The 18,970-nt window shown below is 45.1% G+C and overlaps 1 protein-coding gene across 1 annotated transcript in view; it reads right to left on the bottom strand.

The window, feature by feature from the left end:
• The window catches only part of rab11fip4a (RAB11 family interacting protein 4 (class II) a), a gene marked incomplete at both ends in the record, with an annotated part of 65,860 nt that overhangs the window by 23,349 nt on the left and 23,541 nt on the right, over window positions 1-18,970 (bottom strand). Inside the window, one exon of the mRNA XM_080775173.1 lies at window positions 8,778-8,866. Coding sequence (XP_080631299.1) covers window positions 8,778-8,866 — 89 coding nt within the window. The remainder of the gene's footprint in view (window positions 1-8,777; window positions 8,867-18,970) is intronic.

The raw sequence follows: 18,970 nt of genomic DNA, 5'->3' as shown, positions 1-18,970 counted from the left end.
GGCATATTACATATAATTTTGGGGGTCCTTGACATGAAATATTGAGCACCACTGATACAGAAACATTCAGAAAACTGTCAGGATTTAGAAGATTGTTTTTTAAATTTCGACGTCGGCCCCCTAAACGGGTCAGTGTAAATGAAGCCAAGTGGACCATTGCGGGTCCATTTGGTTTTCGTTTTACTCTTACGAGAGTTAAATTATTGTCAAACATCTGCATTACTTAAGTTAATTTGACAATATACACAATTAAGAGAATGTAGAAGAGTTGTTATTTTCAACGTTTGCCAATAGCATGAAAAGTCGTATCCAACAAAATATTCTTTAGTTTGGACTAGTCTGAGAGGCTAAATGTCATCACACGGTGGTCCGTGGCTCAAATGCAGAATAGATAACAGGCCTTGATATGAAAAGGGTTGAAAACCACTGTTCTACTGTAAGAGGTGACACACCACGCCAACCCCATTGGTTGAAAACCACTGTTCCACTGTAAGAGGTGACACACCACTCCAACCCCATTGGTTGAAAACCACTCTCCTACTGTAAGAGGTGACACACCACTCCAACCCCATTGGTTGAAAACCACTCTCCTACTGTAAGAGGTGACACACCACTCCAACCCCATTGGTTGAAAACCACTCTCCTACTGTAAGAGGTGACACACCACTCCAACCCCATTGGTTGAAAACCACTGTTCTACTGTAAGAGGTGACACACCATTCCAACCCCATTGGTTGAAAACCACTGTTCTACTGTAAGAGGTGACACACCACTCCAACCCCATTGGTTGAAAACCACTCTCCTACTGTAAGAGGTGACACACCACTCCAACCCCATTGGTTGAAAACCACTCTCCTACTGTAAGAGGTGACACACCACTCCAACCCCATTGGTTGAAAACCACTCTCCTACTGTAAGAGGTGACACACCACTCCAACCCCATTGGTTGAAAACCACTCTCCTACTGTAAGAGGTGACACACCACTCCAACCCCATTGGTTGAAAACCACTGTTCTACTGTAAGAGGTGACACACCACTCCAACCCCATTGGTTGAAAACCACTGTTCTACTGTAAGAGGTGACACACCACTCCAACCCCATTGGTTGAAAACCACTGTTCTACTGTAAGAGGTGACACACCACTCCAACCCCATTGGTTGAAAACCACTGTTCTAATGTAAGAGGTGACACACCACTCCAACCCCATTGGTTGAAAACCACTGTTCCACTGTAAGAGGAATCCCAACCAGTCCGGATTTAAGAAGGCCCACTCCACAGAAACTGCCCTGCTGGCAGTCACAGAAGCACTACATGCTGCCCAAGCTGCTTCCCACTCTGCAGTACTGATCCTCCTAGACCTATCGGCAGCATTTGACACAGTGAACCACCAGCTGCTCCTAGACACCCTAGCGGATCTAGGCATCGGTGGAACGGCACTAAAGTGGTTCTCTTCCTACCTCACCGACCGGACCTACCAGGTTTCCTGGAAAGGTCTGTTATCATCCCCCCGAACCCTCCAAACTGGGGTCCCACAGGGATCGGTTCTTGGTCCCCTCCTTTTCTCACTGTACACTAAATCCCTTGGCACTATCATCTCTGCTCACAATATATCCTATCACTGCTACGCCGATGACACACAACTGTTTCTATCCTTCCCCCCCTCTGCCACTCAGGTGGAAGAGCGCATCACCGCATGCCTGGCTGACATCTCACAGTGGATGTCCTCCAACCACCTCAAACTGAACCCAGACAAGACTGAGCTTCTCTTCTTCCCAGCTAAGTCCTGCCCTATGCGGGAGCTAACTATCTCCATAGACAACGCCCTGGTAACGTCTGTCCCAACAGCCAGGAATCTTGGTGTTGTCCTGGACAGTCAGCTCTCGTTCAAAACTCACATCACAGCTGTCACCCGATCCTGTAGGTTCACACTCTATAACATACGACGAATTAGACCGTTCCTCACCCAGGAATCAGCCCAGCTCCTAATCCAGACAACAGTCTTGTCAAAACTTGACTATTGTAACTCCCTCCTTACTGGCCTACCAGCATGTGCACTTAAGCCTCTCCAGCTGATCCAAAATGCTGCAGCTCGCTTGGTCTTCAACCAGCCAAAATTCTCACATGTCTCCCCCCTGCTCCGCTCCCTCCACTGGCTCCCGGTCGCTGCCCGCACAGAATACAAAACCCTGATGCTGGCATTCAAAGCAACCAAAGGTATGGCTCCCCCATATCTTGCAAGTATGATCGAACCCTACAAACCCTCCCGCTCACTCAGATCAGCCAACGCAGGGAAGCTGGAAGTACCCTCACTAAAAACGCCGGGACAACGCTCCACACGTCCCAAACTCTTCTCCCTTCTGGCTCCAAAACTGTGGAATGCACTTCCCATTGCAGTCAGAACTGCAGCATCACTCCCAATCTTCCGCCGTAGTCTGAAAACCCACCTTTTCAGACTCCATCATGGCCCATAGCACTTACCCCACCCCCTTAGATAGCAATTCTAGTAGTCATAGCACGTCATAGTACATATGTGTAGCATAGTAGTATAGATGTATAGCTTATATGTATAGTTTCATTATAGATATTCCACTGTTACTTTCTTAGCTACGCATGTTTCATGATAAATGTCTTTATGTGATGTATTCCCATGCTTTTGTTCTTGCTTAATGTAAGTCGCTCTGGATTAAGAGCGTCTGCTAAATGCCTAAATTGTAAATTGTAAATTGTAAGAGGTGACACACCACTCCAACCCCATTGGTTGAAAACCACTGTTCTACTGTAAGAGGTGACACACCACTCCAACCCCATTGGTTGAAAACCACTGTTCCACTGTAAGAGGTGACACACCACTCCAACCCCATTGGTTGAAAACCACTGTTCTACTGTAAGAGGTGACACACCACTCCAACCCCATTGGTTGAAAACCACTGTTCTACTGTAAGAGGTGACACACCACTCCAACCCCATTGGTTGAAAACCACTGTTCCACTGTAAGAGGTGACACACCACTCCAACCCTATTGGTTGAAAACCACTGTTCTACTGTAAGAGGTGACACACCACTCCAACCCCATTGGTTGAAAACCACTGTTCTACCGTAAGAGGTGACACACCATGCCAACCCATATAATATGCGTTGAAGGTCAAGAGGTCAATCTCAAAAGGTACTGGGAAGGAATCTAAAATGCCTCAAAGCAGGTCCTTAATAGATTTGCAAGGGTTAAAGATCTGCTAAGTTGCCCTTTTAGAATTCAATAAAAACGGGTAATTGCGTGCGATGGAAGCCCTTTTCAGATGCAGGCTCCGAGGGGTAGCTGAGGGGCTGAGGCAGTCATTAGATCAGTGGTTCTTAACCCATTCTGACCTGAGATCAGATTCATACGAGGTTTCCACTGGACACACACTGGTCTGATGAACCCATTCTGACCTGAGATCAGATTAAAAAAATGTCAGTCGTTCTTCGATTTTTTCAAAAATAGCAGACCTACAAGCTCGTAGCGCGCCACTCGGTGGCGCGCTATGAGCTTGTAGATCTGCTATTTTTCAATAGCTAAAGCATAACATAATGCTAACACCAAAAGGGGTTCCCGGTCAGAATGGGTTAAAGTGAGGTCCGGGGACCAACCAGGGGGGTCCTTGAGGCAGTTCCAGGGGGTCCCCCCAGCTAAATGGCAGCTTGGAACCAAGTGGGTTCTTATATGGGTCTGTAACTCTGAGTGTACACATGGAACCAAATGGACCCTGACGGGTCCCTAAATGGGTCCATTTGGTTCCATTTGTACACTCTCAGAGTTAAATTAACATTGGTTTCACGATATAAATTGGGGGGTTACAGAGATAGAAATGCCATTAAATGGGGGGTCCGTAGACTAATGCATGTCAAACTGGGGGGTCCTAAACGGGTTGAGAATCACTGCTAGAGCCGTAAAAATCTTCTCTTATGGGGGTCCCTGGCATGCCTCTTCAAATGGGGACAGTCCGCGGGCTAATTAGTGTTAAAATAAAAGTTTGGGAACAAGTGCATTAGATAAATAGGAGGAAAACAGTGCAGGAAACACAGCTGTCCACACCCTCACATTATGACAGACACATCCATTTCCTGTTGTTTACTGTATTATGCCACGTGCACGCTTGCACGAGCACGCACAGTCGCACACGCCCAGTCGCACGCGCGTGCACATACACAATATTTCAGGACGGTGATTGTCTGCATGTCATTCTTACATTTTTTTTGGTCGTGGCGTTATTAACCCTATACCCTAACGTCGGAAAATAGAAGATCTCCAAGCTCATATCTATCAGGAACAACTCCCCTGTGTGAACTGAGCGGTGCAACCATACATTATTGTTATAGTTACTGTACTGTACTGTACTGTGCTCTGTCTGTACTGTACTTGGACTAATTTTGGACAGTGTGGGGGTCCCCGGGGGGTCCGTGGAACATCCAGACCCCCAGGAACGTTCCCATGGGGCTTCCCGGCTCGCGTTCCGAAACGAGAAATGACAGAGTTACCGTGTTGCAGCTTTCCGTGCTCGGACAGACAGACAGACAGACAGACAGACGTATAGGGACACACATAGCACACACACACACACACACACACACACACACACACACACACACACACACGATGCAATATAGCCGGTCTAGGTTTCAAGATATATCTAGTTTGGGAATTTGGGAGCAGGGCGGTGGACGGTTCGATCCGCCGTCTACTCTAGACGAGATAACGACTGCCAGCTGGGAGAAAAAAACGACACGACTGACAGAAGAAGAGAGATGAGAGTTCTACACGGAGAAGTTTAGTAGTGAGAGAGAGACACAGAGAGAGAGAGAGAGAGAGAGAGAGAGAGAGAGAGAGACTCGAGTTTAATTAAATTGAAGCGAGAAAGAAACCAACCATGGAATGAGCTGCCGTGGTGTGCATGCGCAATTGTGCGTGCACGGACACACACACACACACGCACGCACGCACTCACGCACGCACGCACACAATAATACCCTTCAAAATATAATAAGAGCATGCTTCAAGGTGAGACCCAATAAGTGTCTGGTAAGTGGTGCTTTTATATAGCACCTTCATCCAAGGCGCTTTACATAACACACACACACACACACACACACACACACACACACACACACACCGATGGCTGCGGAAACCATGCAAGGCACCAAAAAGGCACATCAGGAGCAATTAGGGGTTCAGTGTCTTGCTCAAGGACACCAACTCTGGGGGAGCCCGCGTGGGTTCGAAATATCTGTCTCGATGTGTCTGTGTGAATGTCTGTTTGTGGCTCAAGATATGTGAAAAATAAGGGCCAATACTGATACTTTCCCCGATATACAGTACCGATACAGCATCGGGACATCTCTACTAAAAGCCCCCCCCGTGCTCATTTGAGTCCATAGCGTTGACCTCTCACCTCCGCGACGGTAACGACAAGCGTCCGCTTCCTCCCGAGGTTCTCCACATGAGCGAGGTTTTCCTCGGTAAGATCCCGTCCCCTCGTGAGATCCTTCATCGGGAAAAAAACCCACTAATAACGCAACCCGCCCCGAAAACGCGCAAAACCCCCCCCCCCCCAAACGACTGGCGGACTCGCGGTTATTTAAACAAGCAACGTCTTCACGTCTCGAACGACGCCAAACTCCACTCAGGCAGAGTGAGCAGATGTGTCGCTATATCCAGATGTGTCACTATATCCATTCACGACGTTACAGGAAGCGAACGGCAACGTTTCACAGAGTAAACCACGCTGACGTATATGAATGAACTTGATAAGCGAAAGGATCGGGGTCGTCACTATCAAAATAAAGCAGGAAGAAAAGACGAGTCTACTACTAAGCTCACGACATGCGCGCGCGCGAGTTTGCGGACTGAAATGATTCCGAAAGCACTGCACGGGATAGGCCTGTTACATATCCAATTAAGTGACTGACTAAATCCTATTACACACATGCACGCACACGCACACACACACACACACACGCACGCACACACGCACACAGGTGAGCCAGGGGAGAACAGAACATTTAGTGTTTGACCTCGTTCGTTCACTAAGCTGGATCACCGGGGTATGACATAATTCACACACCTATAATGTACTGTACTGTACTTTACTGTACGCGTGCGTGCGTGAGTGTGTGTGTGTGTGTAATAATTTGGGACGCACGATTAATCGACACTTGATTAATTAACAGACACTTGAAAAGAGTATAATGCTATTGATTGATTGATTGAATACTTTATTAGCAGGCTTTGGGCCAAGCCCCTATAGGGCCTATAGGCTTGTTTCCATTGTGGTCTTCTGTATAATATCGGAATTGGTCAGAATCGGTATCGGCAGAAGTGTTAAAAGCAGATCTATAAAGCTCAAAATGTGTGAAACTGTGAAGATTTTTTACAAAATGTATTTCCACTATTGTTTACTATAAGGTTATGAAATATGTCAGTCATTTCTTTGTATATTTAGGTTATTATGTGCAGTCATATCTGCCCTGTGCAACTTCAAAGCCTCTAAAAGCTAAACGGAAATGTCATTTTTTTATTCCTATGTGCTCCAGACTGTTCAACGACGAGAACATCGTTAATCACAATTATTAGAAGGCAAAGCTCTCTGTCTAACGGGGCAATCTTCGTTCCTATACTCTCACCTATGGTCATGACCAGTGTGGGGGTCATGACCCAAAAGAATAAGGTCGCGAATACAAGCGGCCAAAATTAGTTTTCTTCGACGGGTGGCTGGCATCTCCCTTAGAGATAGGGTGAGAAGTTCAGTCACGCGAGAGAGAGACTCGGAGTAGAGCCGCTGCTCCTTCGCCTGGAAAGGAGCCAGCTGACGGATAAGCGTTTGATGATGGATGGATGGATGAATCTCACACACACACACACACACACACACACACACACACACACACGACACACACACGCGACACACACACACAAGCTATCCAAACACCACTCTCATTTGTGGTTGCTGTGTGTTCACTACTCCTTTAAAACATCGCCGCCTTGTGGAAGCAAGTATCGCAGCAAAGCAAGTGAAGCGCCACACAAGCAGTACATGCTTTCTGTTGATCTGTGACAGTGGTGGAAAGTAACTAAGTACATGTACTTAAGTACTGTACTTAGGTACAATTTTGAGCTATTTGTACTTTACTTGAGCATGTCAAATGTGCAGTACTTTTACTTCTGTTTCTCTCCACTACATTTCAGAGGTAAATACTGCTACTTTCACTCCACTACTAATTATTTGACAACTTTAGTTACTTTGTAGACTTTGATTATTATTACAAAACATGCATTAACCACTTCAACCCTATGCATTTCGACCATTTGCAAATAGCCGATCTACAAGCTCGCAATGTGTCGCGGTGCGACGCATTGTGAGCTTGAAGATCTAGCTATTTTCAAAAGATTTGTATACATTTGGAGGCATGTTACATATAACTTTTGGGGTCCTTGACATGAAATATTGAGGACCACTGATACAGAAACATCAGGAAACTGTCAGGACCTTTTTTTTTATTTCGACGTCTGGCCTAAATGTGTTAAACTGTCCTGTGTGTTCCTCCAGTGCGACCTTTACAGTAACACATTCTGTGCACTCGCCGTGAGTTATGGGTGGGCGACTGGGCGTCCTTGAAAATGAAAAGTTAGAGAACCAAACTGTCCTTAAAATGAAAAAGCAAAATAGAAAGATATAAAACATAAAAAAGAGAACCACGTGTCGTATACTGTCCTAGTGGACCTTTATAGTAACTCTGAGAGTTGTGCTATTCGGCCATAATATGAGTTATGGGCAGGCGTCCTTGAAAATGAAAAGCTAGAGAAGAACCAACTGTCCTTAAAATGAAAAAACAAAATAATAAATATTTAAATCATAAAGAAAGAGAACCCACTGTTTTAGTGGACTGTCTCCTAAATGTGCCACAGTAAATCAGTGTTATTCTGAAGACATGTTGGAGACAGACATTCAGTCATTTGGTCTTATGATCAAAATAAAATTACATAGTTACAAAGAAAACACATTTTGTCCGAGTAAGGAGACATTGCTGCCCCCTGGTGGCACTGACACGTCATTAATGATCACACTACCTCAGACCAGAGCACATCTAATAGAATGCAGCAGGTATGAGATATTATTAGCTGTGTCTTGAATGTCTGTTGTCCGTGAGACCATTTTATATATTATACATGTTTTTGGTCCCAACTAATGCATTCTAATTGAATTTGGGTGGCAGTTGGGGTCTCGGAATGTATAATTTGACGTGGGTCACAGAATCAAATAACAGGTTTGCGTGTGGTTTTTTAAGCACTGGAGGAGAGTTCCCCAAAACAGGACACATGCAGGGGACTCAGATGACCACTGGGAATGGTGGATGCGACCAAGTTTCAACATATGATATGATATGAACTTCATTTGTATAGCGCTTTTCTAAACATATAGTTCCAAAAGAAAACAGCAAGAAACAACAAACGACAAAATGAAAACAGCACAAAAAGCAATGACAAGAATGTATATATATATAAAACAGTTTAACCCATTCTGGGCCGGGAACCCATTTCGGTGTTGGCATCATGTCGTGCTTTAGCTATTTAAAAATAGCAGATCTACAAGCTCGTAGCGCGCCACCGAGTGGCGCGCTACGAGCTTGTAGGTCTGCTATTTTTGAAAAATCGAAGAGCGACTGACATAGAAGACATTTTAGAATCTGATCTCAGGTCAGAATGGGTTAAAAACACTGTGTTTTTTGTGTGTCGTGTGGTGTTTACCTGATAGATGTAGCCGTTGTCGGTCACAGAGCGTTGGCCGGGCACGATGCCACGTGGACCCACAGCCGTCTTCAACATCTCCTCACAGCCTGACAGAGACAGAGAGACACACACAGAGAGAGAGAGAGAGAGAGAGAGAGAGAGAGAGAGAGAAAGAGTGTGTATGTGAAAAAGAGGAGAGAAATCAGAGGATATTGATCAGATGAACTTTATTGATGGCAAGTGTTCAATGTTCACATAACACTTCTCTCCTCTCCTCTCATCTCCTCTCCTCTCCTCAGCCTCTCCTCTCCTCAGCCTCTCCTCAGCCTCTCCTCTCCTCTCCCCTCCCCTCTCCCATGCTATCCCCTCCTCTCCTCTCCTCTCCTCTCCTCTCCTCTCCTCTCCTCTCCTCTCCTCTCCTCTCCTCTCCTCTCCCTCGCCCCTCCCCTCCTCCCTGGCCCCGGTGACATATTGATCCATGGCCGTGGCATCTGGAAGACTGAGTGTTGTGTCCGTGAACCTGGAAGGAACCTCGGCCTTTGCTTCACACCAACGTCCTCGTTTGTACCCTGACATGTTCGCACCGCAACATGCAACGAGACATGTGCACGCACGCACGCACAAAATGGGTAACTGTGGCCATGTCATCAAGCCTGAATGATCCTAGCTAGGCTAACTTCACCATACAACGTACAGTATGGACTGCTGCATTTGTCCGACTCTGGATAAGAAGCAAGATAGTAAAATGACCCACCCCAAAAATAACTATCCTTTTCCTTTTAAAGACACATTCATCTATAGGCCTATACTGTATTAAAAATATATATATTTTTCTTTATTTAAATTTTTTATCCCACGATTTTGCAAACAAATATTTTAACCCAGTGTCAATTATCTAATGTAATCCTGGGTGCTAGTCTTACTCTGACAATCTGGGGGGACAACGGACTGACATCATGCTTGCTTCTATGCATGAGGAGTCCAAGCTGCTTCTTTTCACCTGACAGGGGAGAGTTTCCCCGGCCGGACGTATAGCGCGTGGAAGGAACACGTTATTCCAACCAGTTCCCTTCCCCTCCATCAGGCGCCCCGGCTGGCCAGGGGGAGGTAGTTTTAGAGACCAGGATTACTGCATGTTTTTTGTGAGGGTATCTATCTACCCTAGGGGACACGGGGAGAACATTCAAACTCCACACCCTTTCGCGACCCCACCTTCGGGTATGGGCACTGAGGAGGAGAGAACACGCCCCTAAGCGCCCACAGCGTCCCCAGCGGGAATCGAACCCGGGACCTCTTCTAGCTGTGAGGCGACAGCACTAGTACCGACTGTGCCAAGGGCCGTGCCTCCCTATCTATATGCTAATATTCTGAAACTAATGCTTATTTGACAGGCGTCGGCTGTGGACCTCTCTCTCTCTGAACAAAATCTCTTCTTTTTCTGCAAGCTTTCTCTGCAAGTGTCCTGTCCTCTCTTCACATGGTGTCCTCCCTCTCCTGTCCTCTCTCCCGTGTCCTCTCCTCAGTGTCACATCTCGGGAACACTGAAAGTGATTCACCGGATCTGGCATGAAAACGCCGTACAGCTTATAGTATAGGTTCGTTGGATGACGTTTATCTGGCTAGCCGGCAGGTGACTACAACGATCACAGCAGAGCAACAACTACAACGATCACAGCAGATAGAGCAACAACTACAACGATCACAGCAGAGCAACAACTACAACGATCACAGCAGAGCAACAACTACAACGATCACAGCAGATAGAGCAACAACTACAACGATCACAGCAGAGCAACAACTACAACGATCACAGCAGACAGAGCAACAACTACAACGATCACAGCAGACAGAGCAACAACTACAACGATCACAGCAGAGCAACAACTACAACGATCACAGCAGAGCAACAACTACAACGATCACAGCAGACAGAGCAACAACTACAACGATCACAGCAGAGCAAAAACTACAACGATCACAGCAGACAGAGCAACAACTACAACGATCACAGCAGAGCAACAACTACAACGATCACAGCAGAGCAACAACTACAACGATCACAGCAGACAGAGCAACAATTACAACGATCACAGCAGAGCAAAAACTACAACGATCACAGCAGACAGAGCAACAACTACAACGATCACAGCAGATAGAGCAAACAAGGGTCAGTGATGGATGTGAATTAGGTTTTCAATGTAATGGGTCCCGGCCGGGACCCAGGGGTGGTCTTTTAGATGGGACATTTAGCGGGGACATTTTTACACGAGTACAGTATACTGAGTACAGTATAGCATCCCATGCAGGACCCCTGGAGGGTGACATGATTACGGTCCCGGATACTTTCTCAATTTAGTGATTCTACAAGTAAGACGCGCAAACGCGTGAAGCGAACGCAGCTCGTGTGTGTGCATTTCTGTGTGTCTGTCCCGCTGTTACTGTATATGTGGACCTGGCCCCGTGATTCACAAATCGCTCAGCTCCATATATGGGCACAAAGGGGACACACACACACACAGACAGACACACAGACGGACATGATCTGCTAGGTCTCATAGTAAGTGCTCATTGCATTCGCAATAAGGATGCAGGATGCAGGCTTATATTTGCATCACTGAAGGGTTGCTGTTTCTCCTTTATTTGATCCGATGGGTTTCTTAGATTGCGTTTACTTTGACTCGGCTCCACAGATAATAATGCGAGGCGCTGTGAGCTTGTGGAGCGGCTATTTTCGCAATGTTTGCCCCTTCCTTACGTAATGTTTTAATTTTGTATCACTTAAAAGTGATAACACATCACACCCGTGTGAACCGAGTGGTGCAACTCCTCTCTCTCTCTCCCCCCCCCTCCTCCTCTCTCTCTCATTAGCAGGCAACAGTGGAGCACTGTCTCTCTCTCTATTTCTGGCAAACAGCGCCCCTACTGGTACTCATTATATGATGCTCATAGTCACATAGGTGAACACGGACAAAGCTGTTCCTTGGAGTGGTTGCACCACTCAAAAAAGTAAATACTGGTCCCACATTAAGCTAATCATCTGGGGGACCCCCACAATACTGGCCCCAACCCCCCAGTTGGGGAACCACTGGAGGAAAGAGTCGCATATTAAGTGCTTTTCAACCAGTGATCCGGGGACCACCAGTGGTCTGGGGACCACCAGTGGGCCTTGAGGGGGTTCCACGAGTATACATAATTAGAGAATGTAGAATAATTGCTTCTTTGGTCAACATGATGCCTGTTATCAGTCATTGTGGACAGACTCTTGACAACATACTATTCTTTAGTTTTGGTTCCGAGAGGCTACATCTCATCAAATGGTGGTCCGTGGCTCACATGCTGAATACATATTGGGCCTTGTTTTGAAAAAGGTTGAAAACCACTGACAGGACTGTTGTTTATTCCTGAAGACGTCAGTTGGAATTTCATACGGACTGGTTTATGGTTTTTATTTAGGATCAGTGAAAACTCTCTGATTAATAATTCAATAGACCATAACTCTGTGTCACACATTCACATATCATGAACGCACGCGCGCGCACGCACGCACGCACGCACGCACACACACACACACACACACACACACACACACACACACACACACACACACACACAGACATGTGACAGGCGTCCTATGTCCTATAGAACTAGAGAGGGGATGACATGACTGGGCGAACAACGGTTAATCAAAGTAATTCAAATCTAAATATGACACTCATGCTTTCTAAGGTGTGATTTGGGGCCCTAAGGATGAATACAAACTCAACATCAACATCCTAATAATGTCCGATGTCCAGTGCAGAGAAAATAGGGGTGGACGCGCAGCCAAACAGGTCGGGAGGGGCTGAGCAAGGCGCTGCCTATACCACCAACGGCCGTTGCCCCTGAAAAATATTTTAGTTTTATATCAATAAAAAGACCTTAAGACGTGCCCACACGTCCTGGGCACCACCGCCGTATTATTTGATAATGTGTGTGGATATGTCATATACTTTAGCTATTGAAAAATAGCAGATCTATATAGCAAAAAATAACAGATCTATAGCTCGTATAGCACGGCGCAGAGTGCCGCGCTATACGAGCTTGTCAAATACATATAATGTCTGCGGTCCTTGACGTGAAATAATGAGAACCACCGATATAGAAACATGAGGTTTTTCTGAAAATTGTCTCTTTTTTTTGTTGTCGTCGACGTCAGGCCTATAGATAAAGGGTAAATTCGTAGAGACAAAAATAACTTGGAATGTGGAGATGAGATGTTTCTTTCTGCAACCGGACTAGCAAGGAAATGAGAGGAATTTGTGTATATAGCCGTCTTTCTCCCACTGAAAGCACCACACAGTCACTGGTTGATTCTCATCTGCACGACTCTCTGTCTGTCTTCTGCTACTGCTGCTGCTGCCAGAAAGTATACAGAGTGAAGCACTATAATAATGGCTCCTCTAACTTTATTTTATTAGTACCTCATCTCTATCTCTCTCTCTCTCTCTCTCTCTCTCTCTCTCTCTCTCTCTCTCTCTCATAAATAAATAAATAAATAAAGGCATAAAGGCTATAGAGGAGGAGAATGGCTGGCAGAGTGAGAGAAAATGCATGAATTAATAAAAAAGGAACAGCGAGTGTTGGAGCCGCACGCATGCACGCGCACGCACGCACACGAGGCATTGTTGTCAATGGAATTGAATGCAGCTGTGCGCATTAATTGCTGTTCCCCGGGCCCCCCTTGCATATATACTGTGATTAGACGGCCGACCGCGCACGGCGATCCATTAGCTCAGCGGAGGAGCAGCTGAGGCAGTTTGATGGAGTCATTGAACCTCGCGGCCCTCCATGGGAGGATCGATACGAGGTTCAGGCGTCTCTTATCTCACTTCAACGTCATTAAGCCATTCTGACCTGAGATCAGATTAAAAAAAATGTCCTCTATACATCCTGACAGTTTTCCATTTTGACCTGAGATCAGATTCTAAAAAACGTCTTCTATACATCCTGACAGTTTTCCATTCTGACCTGAGATCAGATTCTAAAAATGTCTTCTATACGTCCTCACAGTTTTCCATTCTGACCTGAGATCAGATTCTAAAAAATGTCTTCTATACATCCTGACAGTTTTCCATTCAGACCTGAGATCAGATTCTAAAAAATGTCTTCTATACATCCTGACAGTTTTCCATTCTGACCTGAGATCAGATTCTAAAAAATGTATTCTATACATCCTGACAGTTTTCCATTCTGACCTGAGATCAGATTCTAAAAATGTCTTCTATACATCCGGACAGTTTTCCATTCTGACCTGAGATCAGATTAAAAAAATGTCTTCTATGTCAGTCGCTCTTCGATTTTTCAAAAATATCAGACCTACAAGCTCGTAAGCGCGGCACTCGGTGCCGCGCTACGAGCTTGTAGATCTGCTATTTTTCAATAGCTAAAGCGTGACATAATGCTTAGAACACAAAAAGGGGGTTCCCGCCCTGAATGGGTTAACCAACAGAGACGCGCACCGACTGCTTTAGTGCACACAGTCACGGGTTGTTGATTGTTGTTGACTAGCCCCTCTACGGAACTCTGCGTAAGGTTTCTGACATTTGGATGACTTCACATAGGAGTCCCTCTGCATCTATTCCAACGCTAAATGGTATACAGACGTATATACATACCTTCGGAAACTAGCTATAGGAGACAAAGGAAACCTTTTTAATTTGGCGCAGAAGCCGTTAAGTATATTACTTTGTTTGACCGTTTTGGGCTGCTGTGAAATTCTCTCTTCCTTCCTTGCTTGACTTCCTTATCGACATCCCGTTGTACCGCGCCTCCCGCACCGGGGGCTGGCTATAGCTGCGACAGAGCAGGTCGGAGGCAGGAACGTAGGGACGCGCAGCTATAGCCAGTCCCAATACTTAACTGCTTCTGCGCCAAATGAAACTTCGCTGAGGTTTCCGTTGTCTCCTATTATAGCAGATATTATGCTTCTTTTTAATCGTCTCACCACCACCCAGAGGCCGCAGCACGGCCATTTCCAAAGGTATGTAGGCCTACGTCTGTATACCATTTAGTGTGGAATATACAGAGGGACTCTTATGTAAAGTCATCCAAATGTCAGAAACCTTACGTAGAGTTCCGAGAGGGGCCTAGTTGTCGAATAAAACTATGACGCAAAGATGTTGAACGGTCGACTCATTTATTTTCACTGACGAAAACTAAATACAAACTACGCTAGCGTGACTAAAACTAAGACGATATATATACTGTATACTGAGAATTTCGTACAACAGAGACTAAAGTGTTACGGAGGGACTATAGTGGAGAAAGGGATCCAGTGGAACTGTTAGACGAGACATTTTTATGCTCGGCTGTGTGCCAGGTGTCACTCTCTCTCTCTCTCTCTCTCTCTCTCTCTCTCTCTCTCCGAAAATAGAAACACCACCGCCTAGCCTCGAGTCATCTTCAGTTCAGTGGGTTTCAACCTTTTTCATATCAAGGTCCATTATTTATTGGGCATTCAATTGAGTCTCAGACTGGTGGTCCACAATTCCATTTTCTGTATTGATGTTGGTACCATTAGGAGAGATAACAGGCAAAAGAAAATAACAATTATTCTACATGCTACCAATTTTGAAGACTTCTTGTAAATTAAGTAATGCAACAAATCAACTAATCAAACTATTGAGAGCGTTAAATGAAACCAAATGGACACACACACGCTCTGATTAAGGACATTGCTCGCACGCACACACCACCCAGACGCATCCAACTATTATCCAGGGCCGGTTTGGCAGCAACTGAAGTGACTGTGGGTAGTAGTGGGGCAGACATAGAATTGCCAATACATGTTGATGAATGCATTCACAATCTATTCACACAAATGGTTCAAACATGGTTCAGAATTATGAATACAAATGAAATGATTGCAGGGTATAAAACATTCAGTTTATTGTAACCTGTAGTTTAGCTCATTGTTTGTCACTTTGTATCACCTCTCCAGTATATAGCCTCGTAAACCCAGATGTTTTATTTACCATCTCCAGTGCCTGGCACTCTTCTGTCTAATCTGAACTGCCATAATACTGTTGAGGAGTAGGGGGGGGGGGGGTGTTTCACAATGTTGATGAGCAAAGTGTTTCTAATGTTATCTTTTGAAATGATGTTTATAGTCTTAAGTAGAACATCTATTTGATTGATTCATTATTCATCTGATGTCTGTGAGCTTGTACTGTAGATAAGCTGTTGAGAGTTGACCCATTTTGGGGCGGGAACACCTTTTGGTGTTAGCCCTATGTTATGCTTTAGCTATTGAAAAATAGCAGATCTACAAGCTTCAAGCTTGTAGGTCTGCTTTTTTAATCGAAGAACGACTGACATAGAAACAGCTTTTTAGATAGCAGATGATGAGCTTGTCATAGTATAAACGTTTTAGAGCCGAAGTCAATTGTGTGCTATGCTTTTTTTTCCTTCAAAGACAGTGCATGAATAACGCATCGACTTCATGCTCCAGGAAGGACATGAATCATCTATTTATTTATACTGAGAGAGAGAGAGAGAGAGAGAGAGAGAGAGAGAGAGAGAGAGAGAGAGAGAGAGAGAGATTCTGCCCGGGTGTGTGTGTGTGTGTGTGTGTGTGAGAGAGAGAGAGAGATTTATAACCACTCCGTTGGGTCAATAGATGCATGTAGAGAGGTGTAAGGCAGGCTGCTGTACTGTATATCACACAGCCGTTTCACACGAGCAAAGATATCTTCCACTTTATACGACAACTCTTGTGTGTGTCGTTAACCACTTATTTTAAAAACACCTCGAACGCCCCGGGGGTTATTTATTTAATCCATTAAATCAGAGCGCCCAGCGATTTTTATAGCAGCGGGGAGCACATTAAAAGCGACGGACCGGATGTTATCCCCCGGATGTGGCTGAAGTAGCTTGATGTGTAGCCAAATGTATAAGTTACTGTATACTAATTGATTGAACGGAGAACTCAGGGTGTTGACCACTGTGGCTCAGGAGGTAGAGCAGGTCGTGAGCCAATGATTCGGCGGTTCGAATCCCGGCTCCTCCTCCTGTCCACACGTCGAAGTGTCCTTGGGGGCAAGACACTGAACCCTATGCACTGCCTCCTCCAATGAGTGTGTGAGCTCGCCACCGTCGGTGTGTGAATGTGGGATAGTGAGGACGCTGGCGTCGACCGTTCGCCACGTCACCTCCCAACGTGTGACCGAATGAACCATATATATATAGCACTTGGAAAAGCGCTATAAAATGTAATTCATTATATGGTCGAGCGAGTCCCTCTTTTCAGTTTTTCTGGTATTGTGGGGTTAAGGCTTTGCTGAAAATAGGTTCGATGTACAGAGCCAATTCAGGTCAATTTGACTAGGCATTGACGAGGATCCAATATAGTGTGTAGATAACAAATGAACACAAGACATTACATAGCAGACCTACAAGCTCACAATGAGTCGCGGCCACGCATCCATGTGAGCTTGTAGGTCCGCTGTTTTAGGCACGCAACACCACCATGCTGCGGAAATATAAATGAGGCTCTATAGCCCCGACAGAGCAGCAGAGAGAGAGACAGAGAGAGAGAGAGAGAGAGAGAGAGAGAACGCTGCAGTGACAAGTTGAGAAACAGTGAAAAATACCTTAAAACGCAAGCAGTAGCTCTTGTTGTCCGTGTGCGCGCGAGCGTGCGTGTGTGCACTTGCAGTTAATGAAGTAGCAGAGCATTTATTTAATTACAAAATGATGATCTCGACCAATTGCGTGAGGGACTTGGCAAGAAGAACAATTAAGCAGCAGCTGGGGATCGTTATCACTCGGCTGTGCTACGGCAACACTACCGCTGATCACTGATCAGCGGACAAGGGTTATATAAAGCTAGAAGTGTTGCTTCTCTTGCATTTTAAATACCCCGTTTGGACACGAGAACGCGTCTGTGTCACGTCATAGCTTTTAATCACCCTTTTTTTTGTCGAAAAATAGCAGATCTACAAGCTTGTTAGATATGTTTGAAAATGAGAATGCTTGACATTTTTTTCAGAAACCGGTCATGATTTAGAAGACAATTGTATCGTCATTTTGGACCGAGGTCGATAAAAAAAGGCTTCTAAATCCTAAAGTGAAAAACCCATGTTTCTATGTCAGTGGTGCTCCGACTTTTTCATGTCAAGGACCCCCAGAATTATCTCTATTGGGCCACGGACCCCCCCCCCCATCTCAAAATATGTAGTTCCAGGGACCCCCCCAAGAAGCCAATATTTTAGTTAAAAATGTTCGCTCTGAAATATATATATTCAAACATTTGTGCCACATTTTCATGGACCCCCTGCACTAAACCAAATGCAAGCTATCCTCTGACTAAAGAGGGTGCTTTCTGTTATTGCTCAGCGGTAGAAACGTTGGCGCTCGCGCAGGTGACCCACATTGGAAATCCCCGGGTAGGATTCCATCCTTAGCAGCTCTGCAAGGTGCTTTGCAATATGAACTCTGTAGACTCAGTATCCAGCCATTGAGGAGAATATCGCTGCTGAAACCTCTAATCTCCATATTTTAACTATAAATAGGGTGCGTTTATAACTCGTTTATAGTTAAGGAACGCAATAAAACAACGACCTCTGCATCCACGGGATGCACTACTGTGCTGTTTTTTTATTCTAGTTTATTTTGCTAGCTTTAGTTATAATAATCATTTCTTCTTCTGTTTTCTACATGAATATAAACCACATTATAACCATATACTGTACAATGAAATGGGAGTTAAATGTTGAAATTTGTATTTACATTTGTTGAAGTGGGACTCATTACATTTGAAAATCTTATTTACATCACTGCAAAAGTATACCCAAAAATAGCAGATCTACAAGCTCGAGTTGCTCGTCGATTTACGATTTTTTTCCCTGTTTTTTAATTTGAACCCTGAAAAGTATAACAGTTTTCGGCACATGAGGTTTCGAGGACTCGACCGTTCCACCCAGACGGAGACACCGGTGTGCATGGGAGGAGAGAGTGATACTGGAGCATATTCACACTGTACTGTATATGTACTGTAAATGCCTGTGCCGTACAGAGGCCAGCACAGATGCGGTGTTAATACTATACACAGGAATAGATTTGACTGCAGCCGGGATGCAGGCTTTTGCAGTTTATTCATATTCATGTTCTCTCCTAGAAGAGAATGTTCTTTGGGAGAGCCTCCTGTTTGATCAGAGGAGAAGTTAAAAAAA

This window comes from Protomyctophum bolini (assembly GCF_963924005.1).
Source record: "Protomyctophum bolini genome assembly, chromosome: 11".
NCBI lineage: Eukaryota > Metazoa > Chordata > Actinopteri > Myctophiformes > Myctophidae > Protomyctophum > Protomyctophum bolini.
This window is presented reverse-complemented; position numbering and strand designations above follow the sequence as displayed.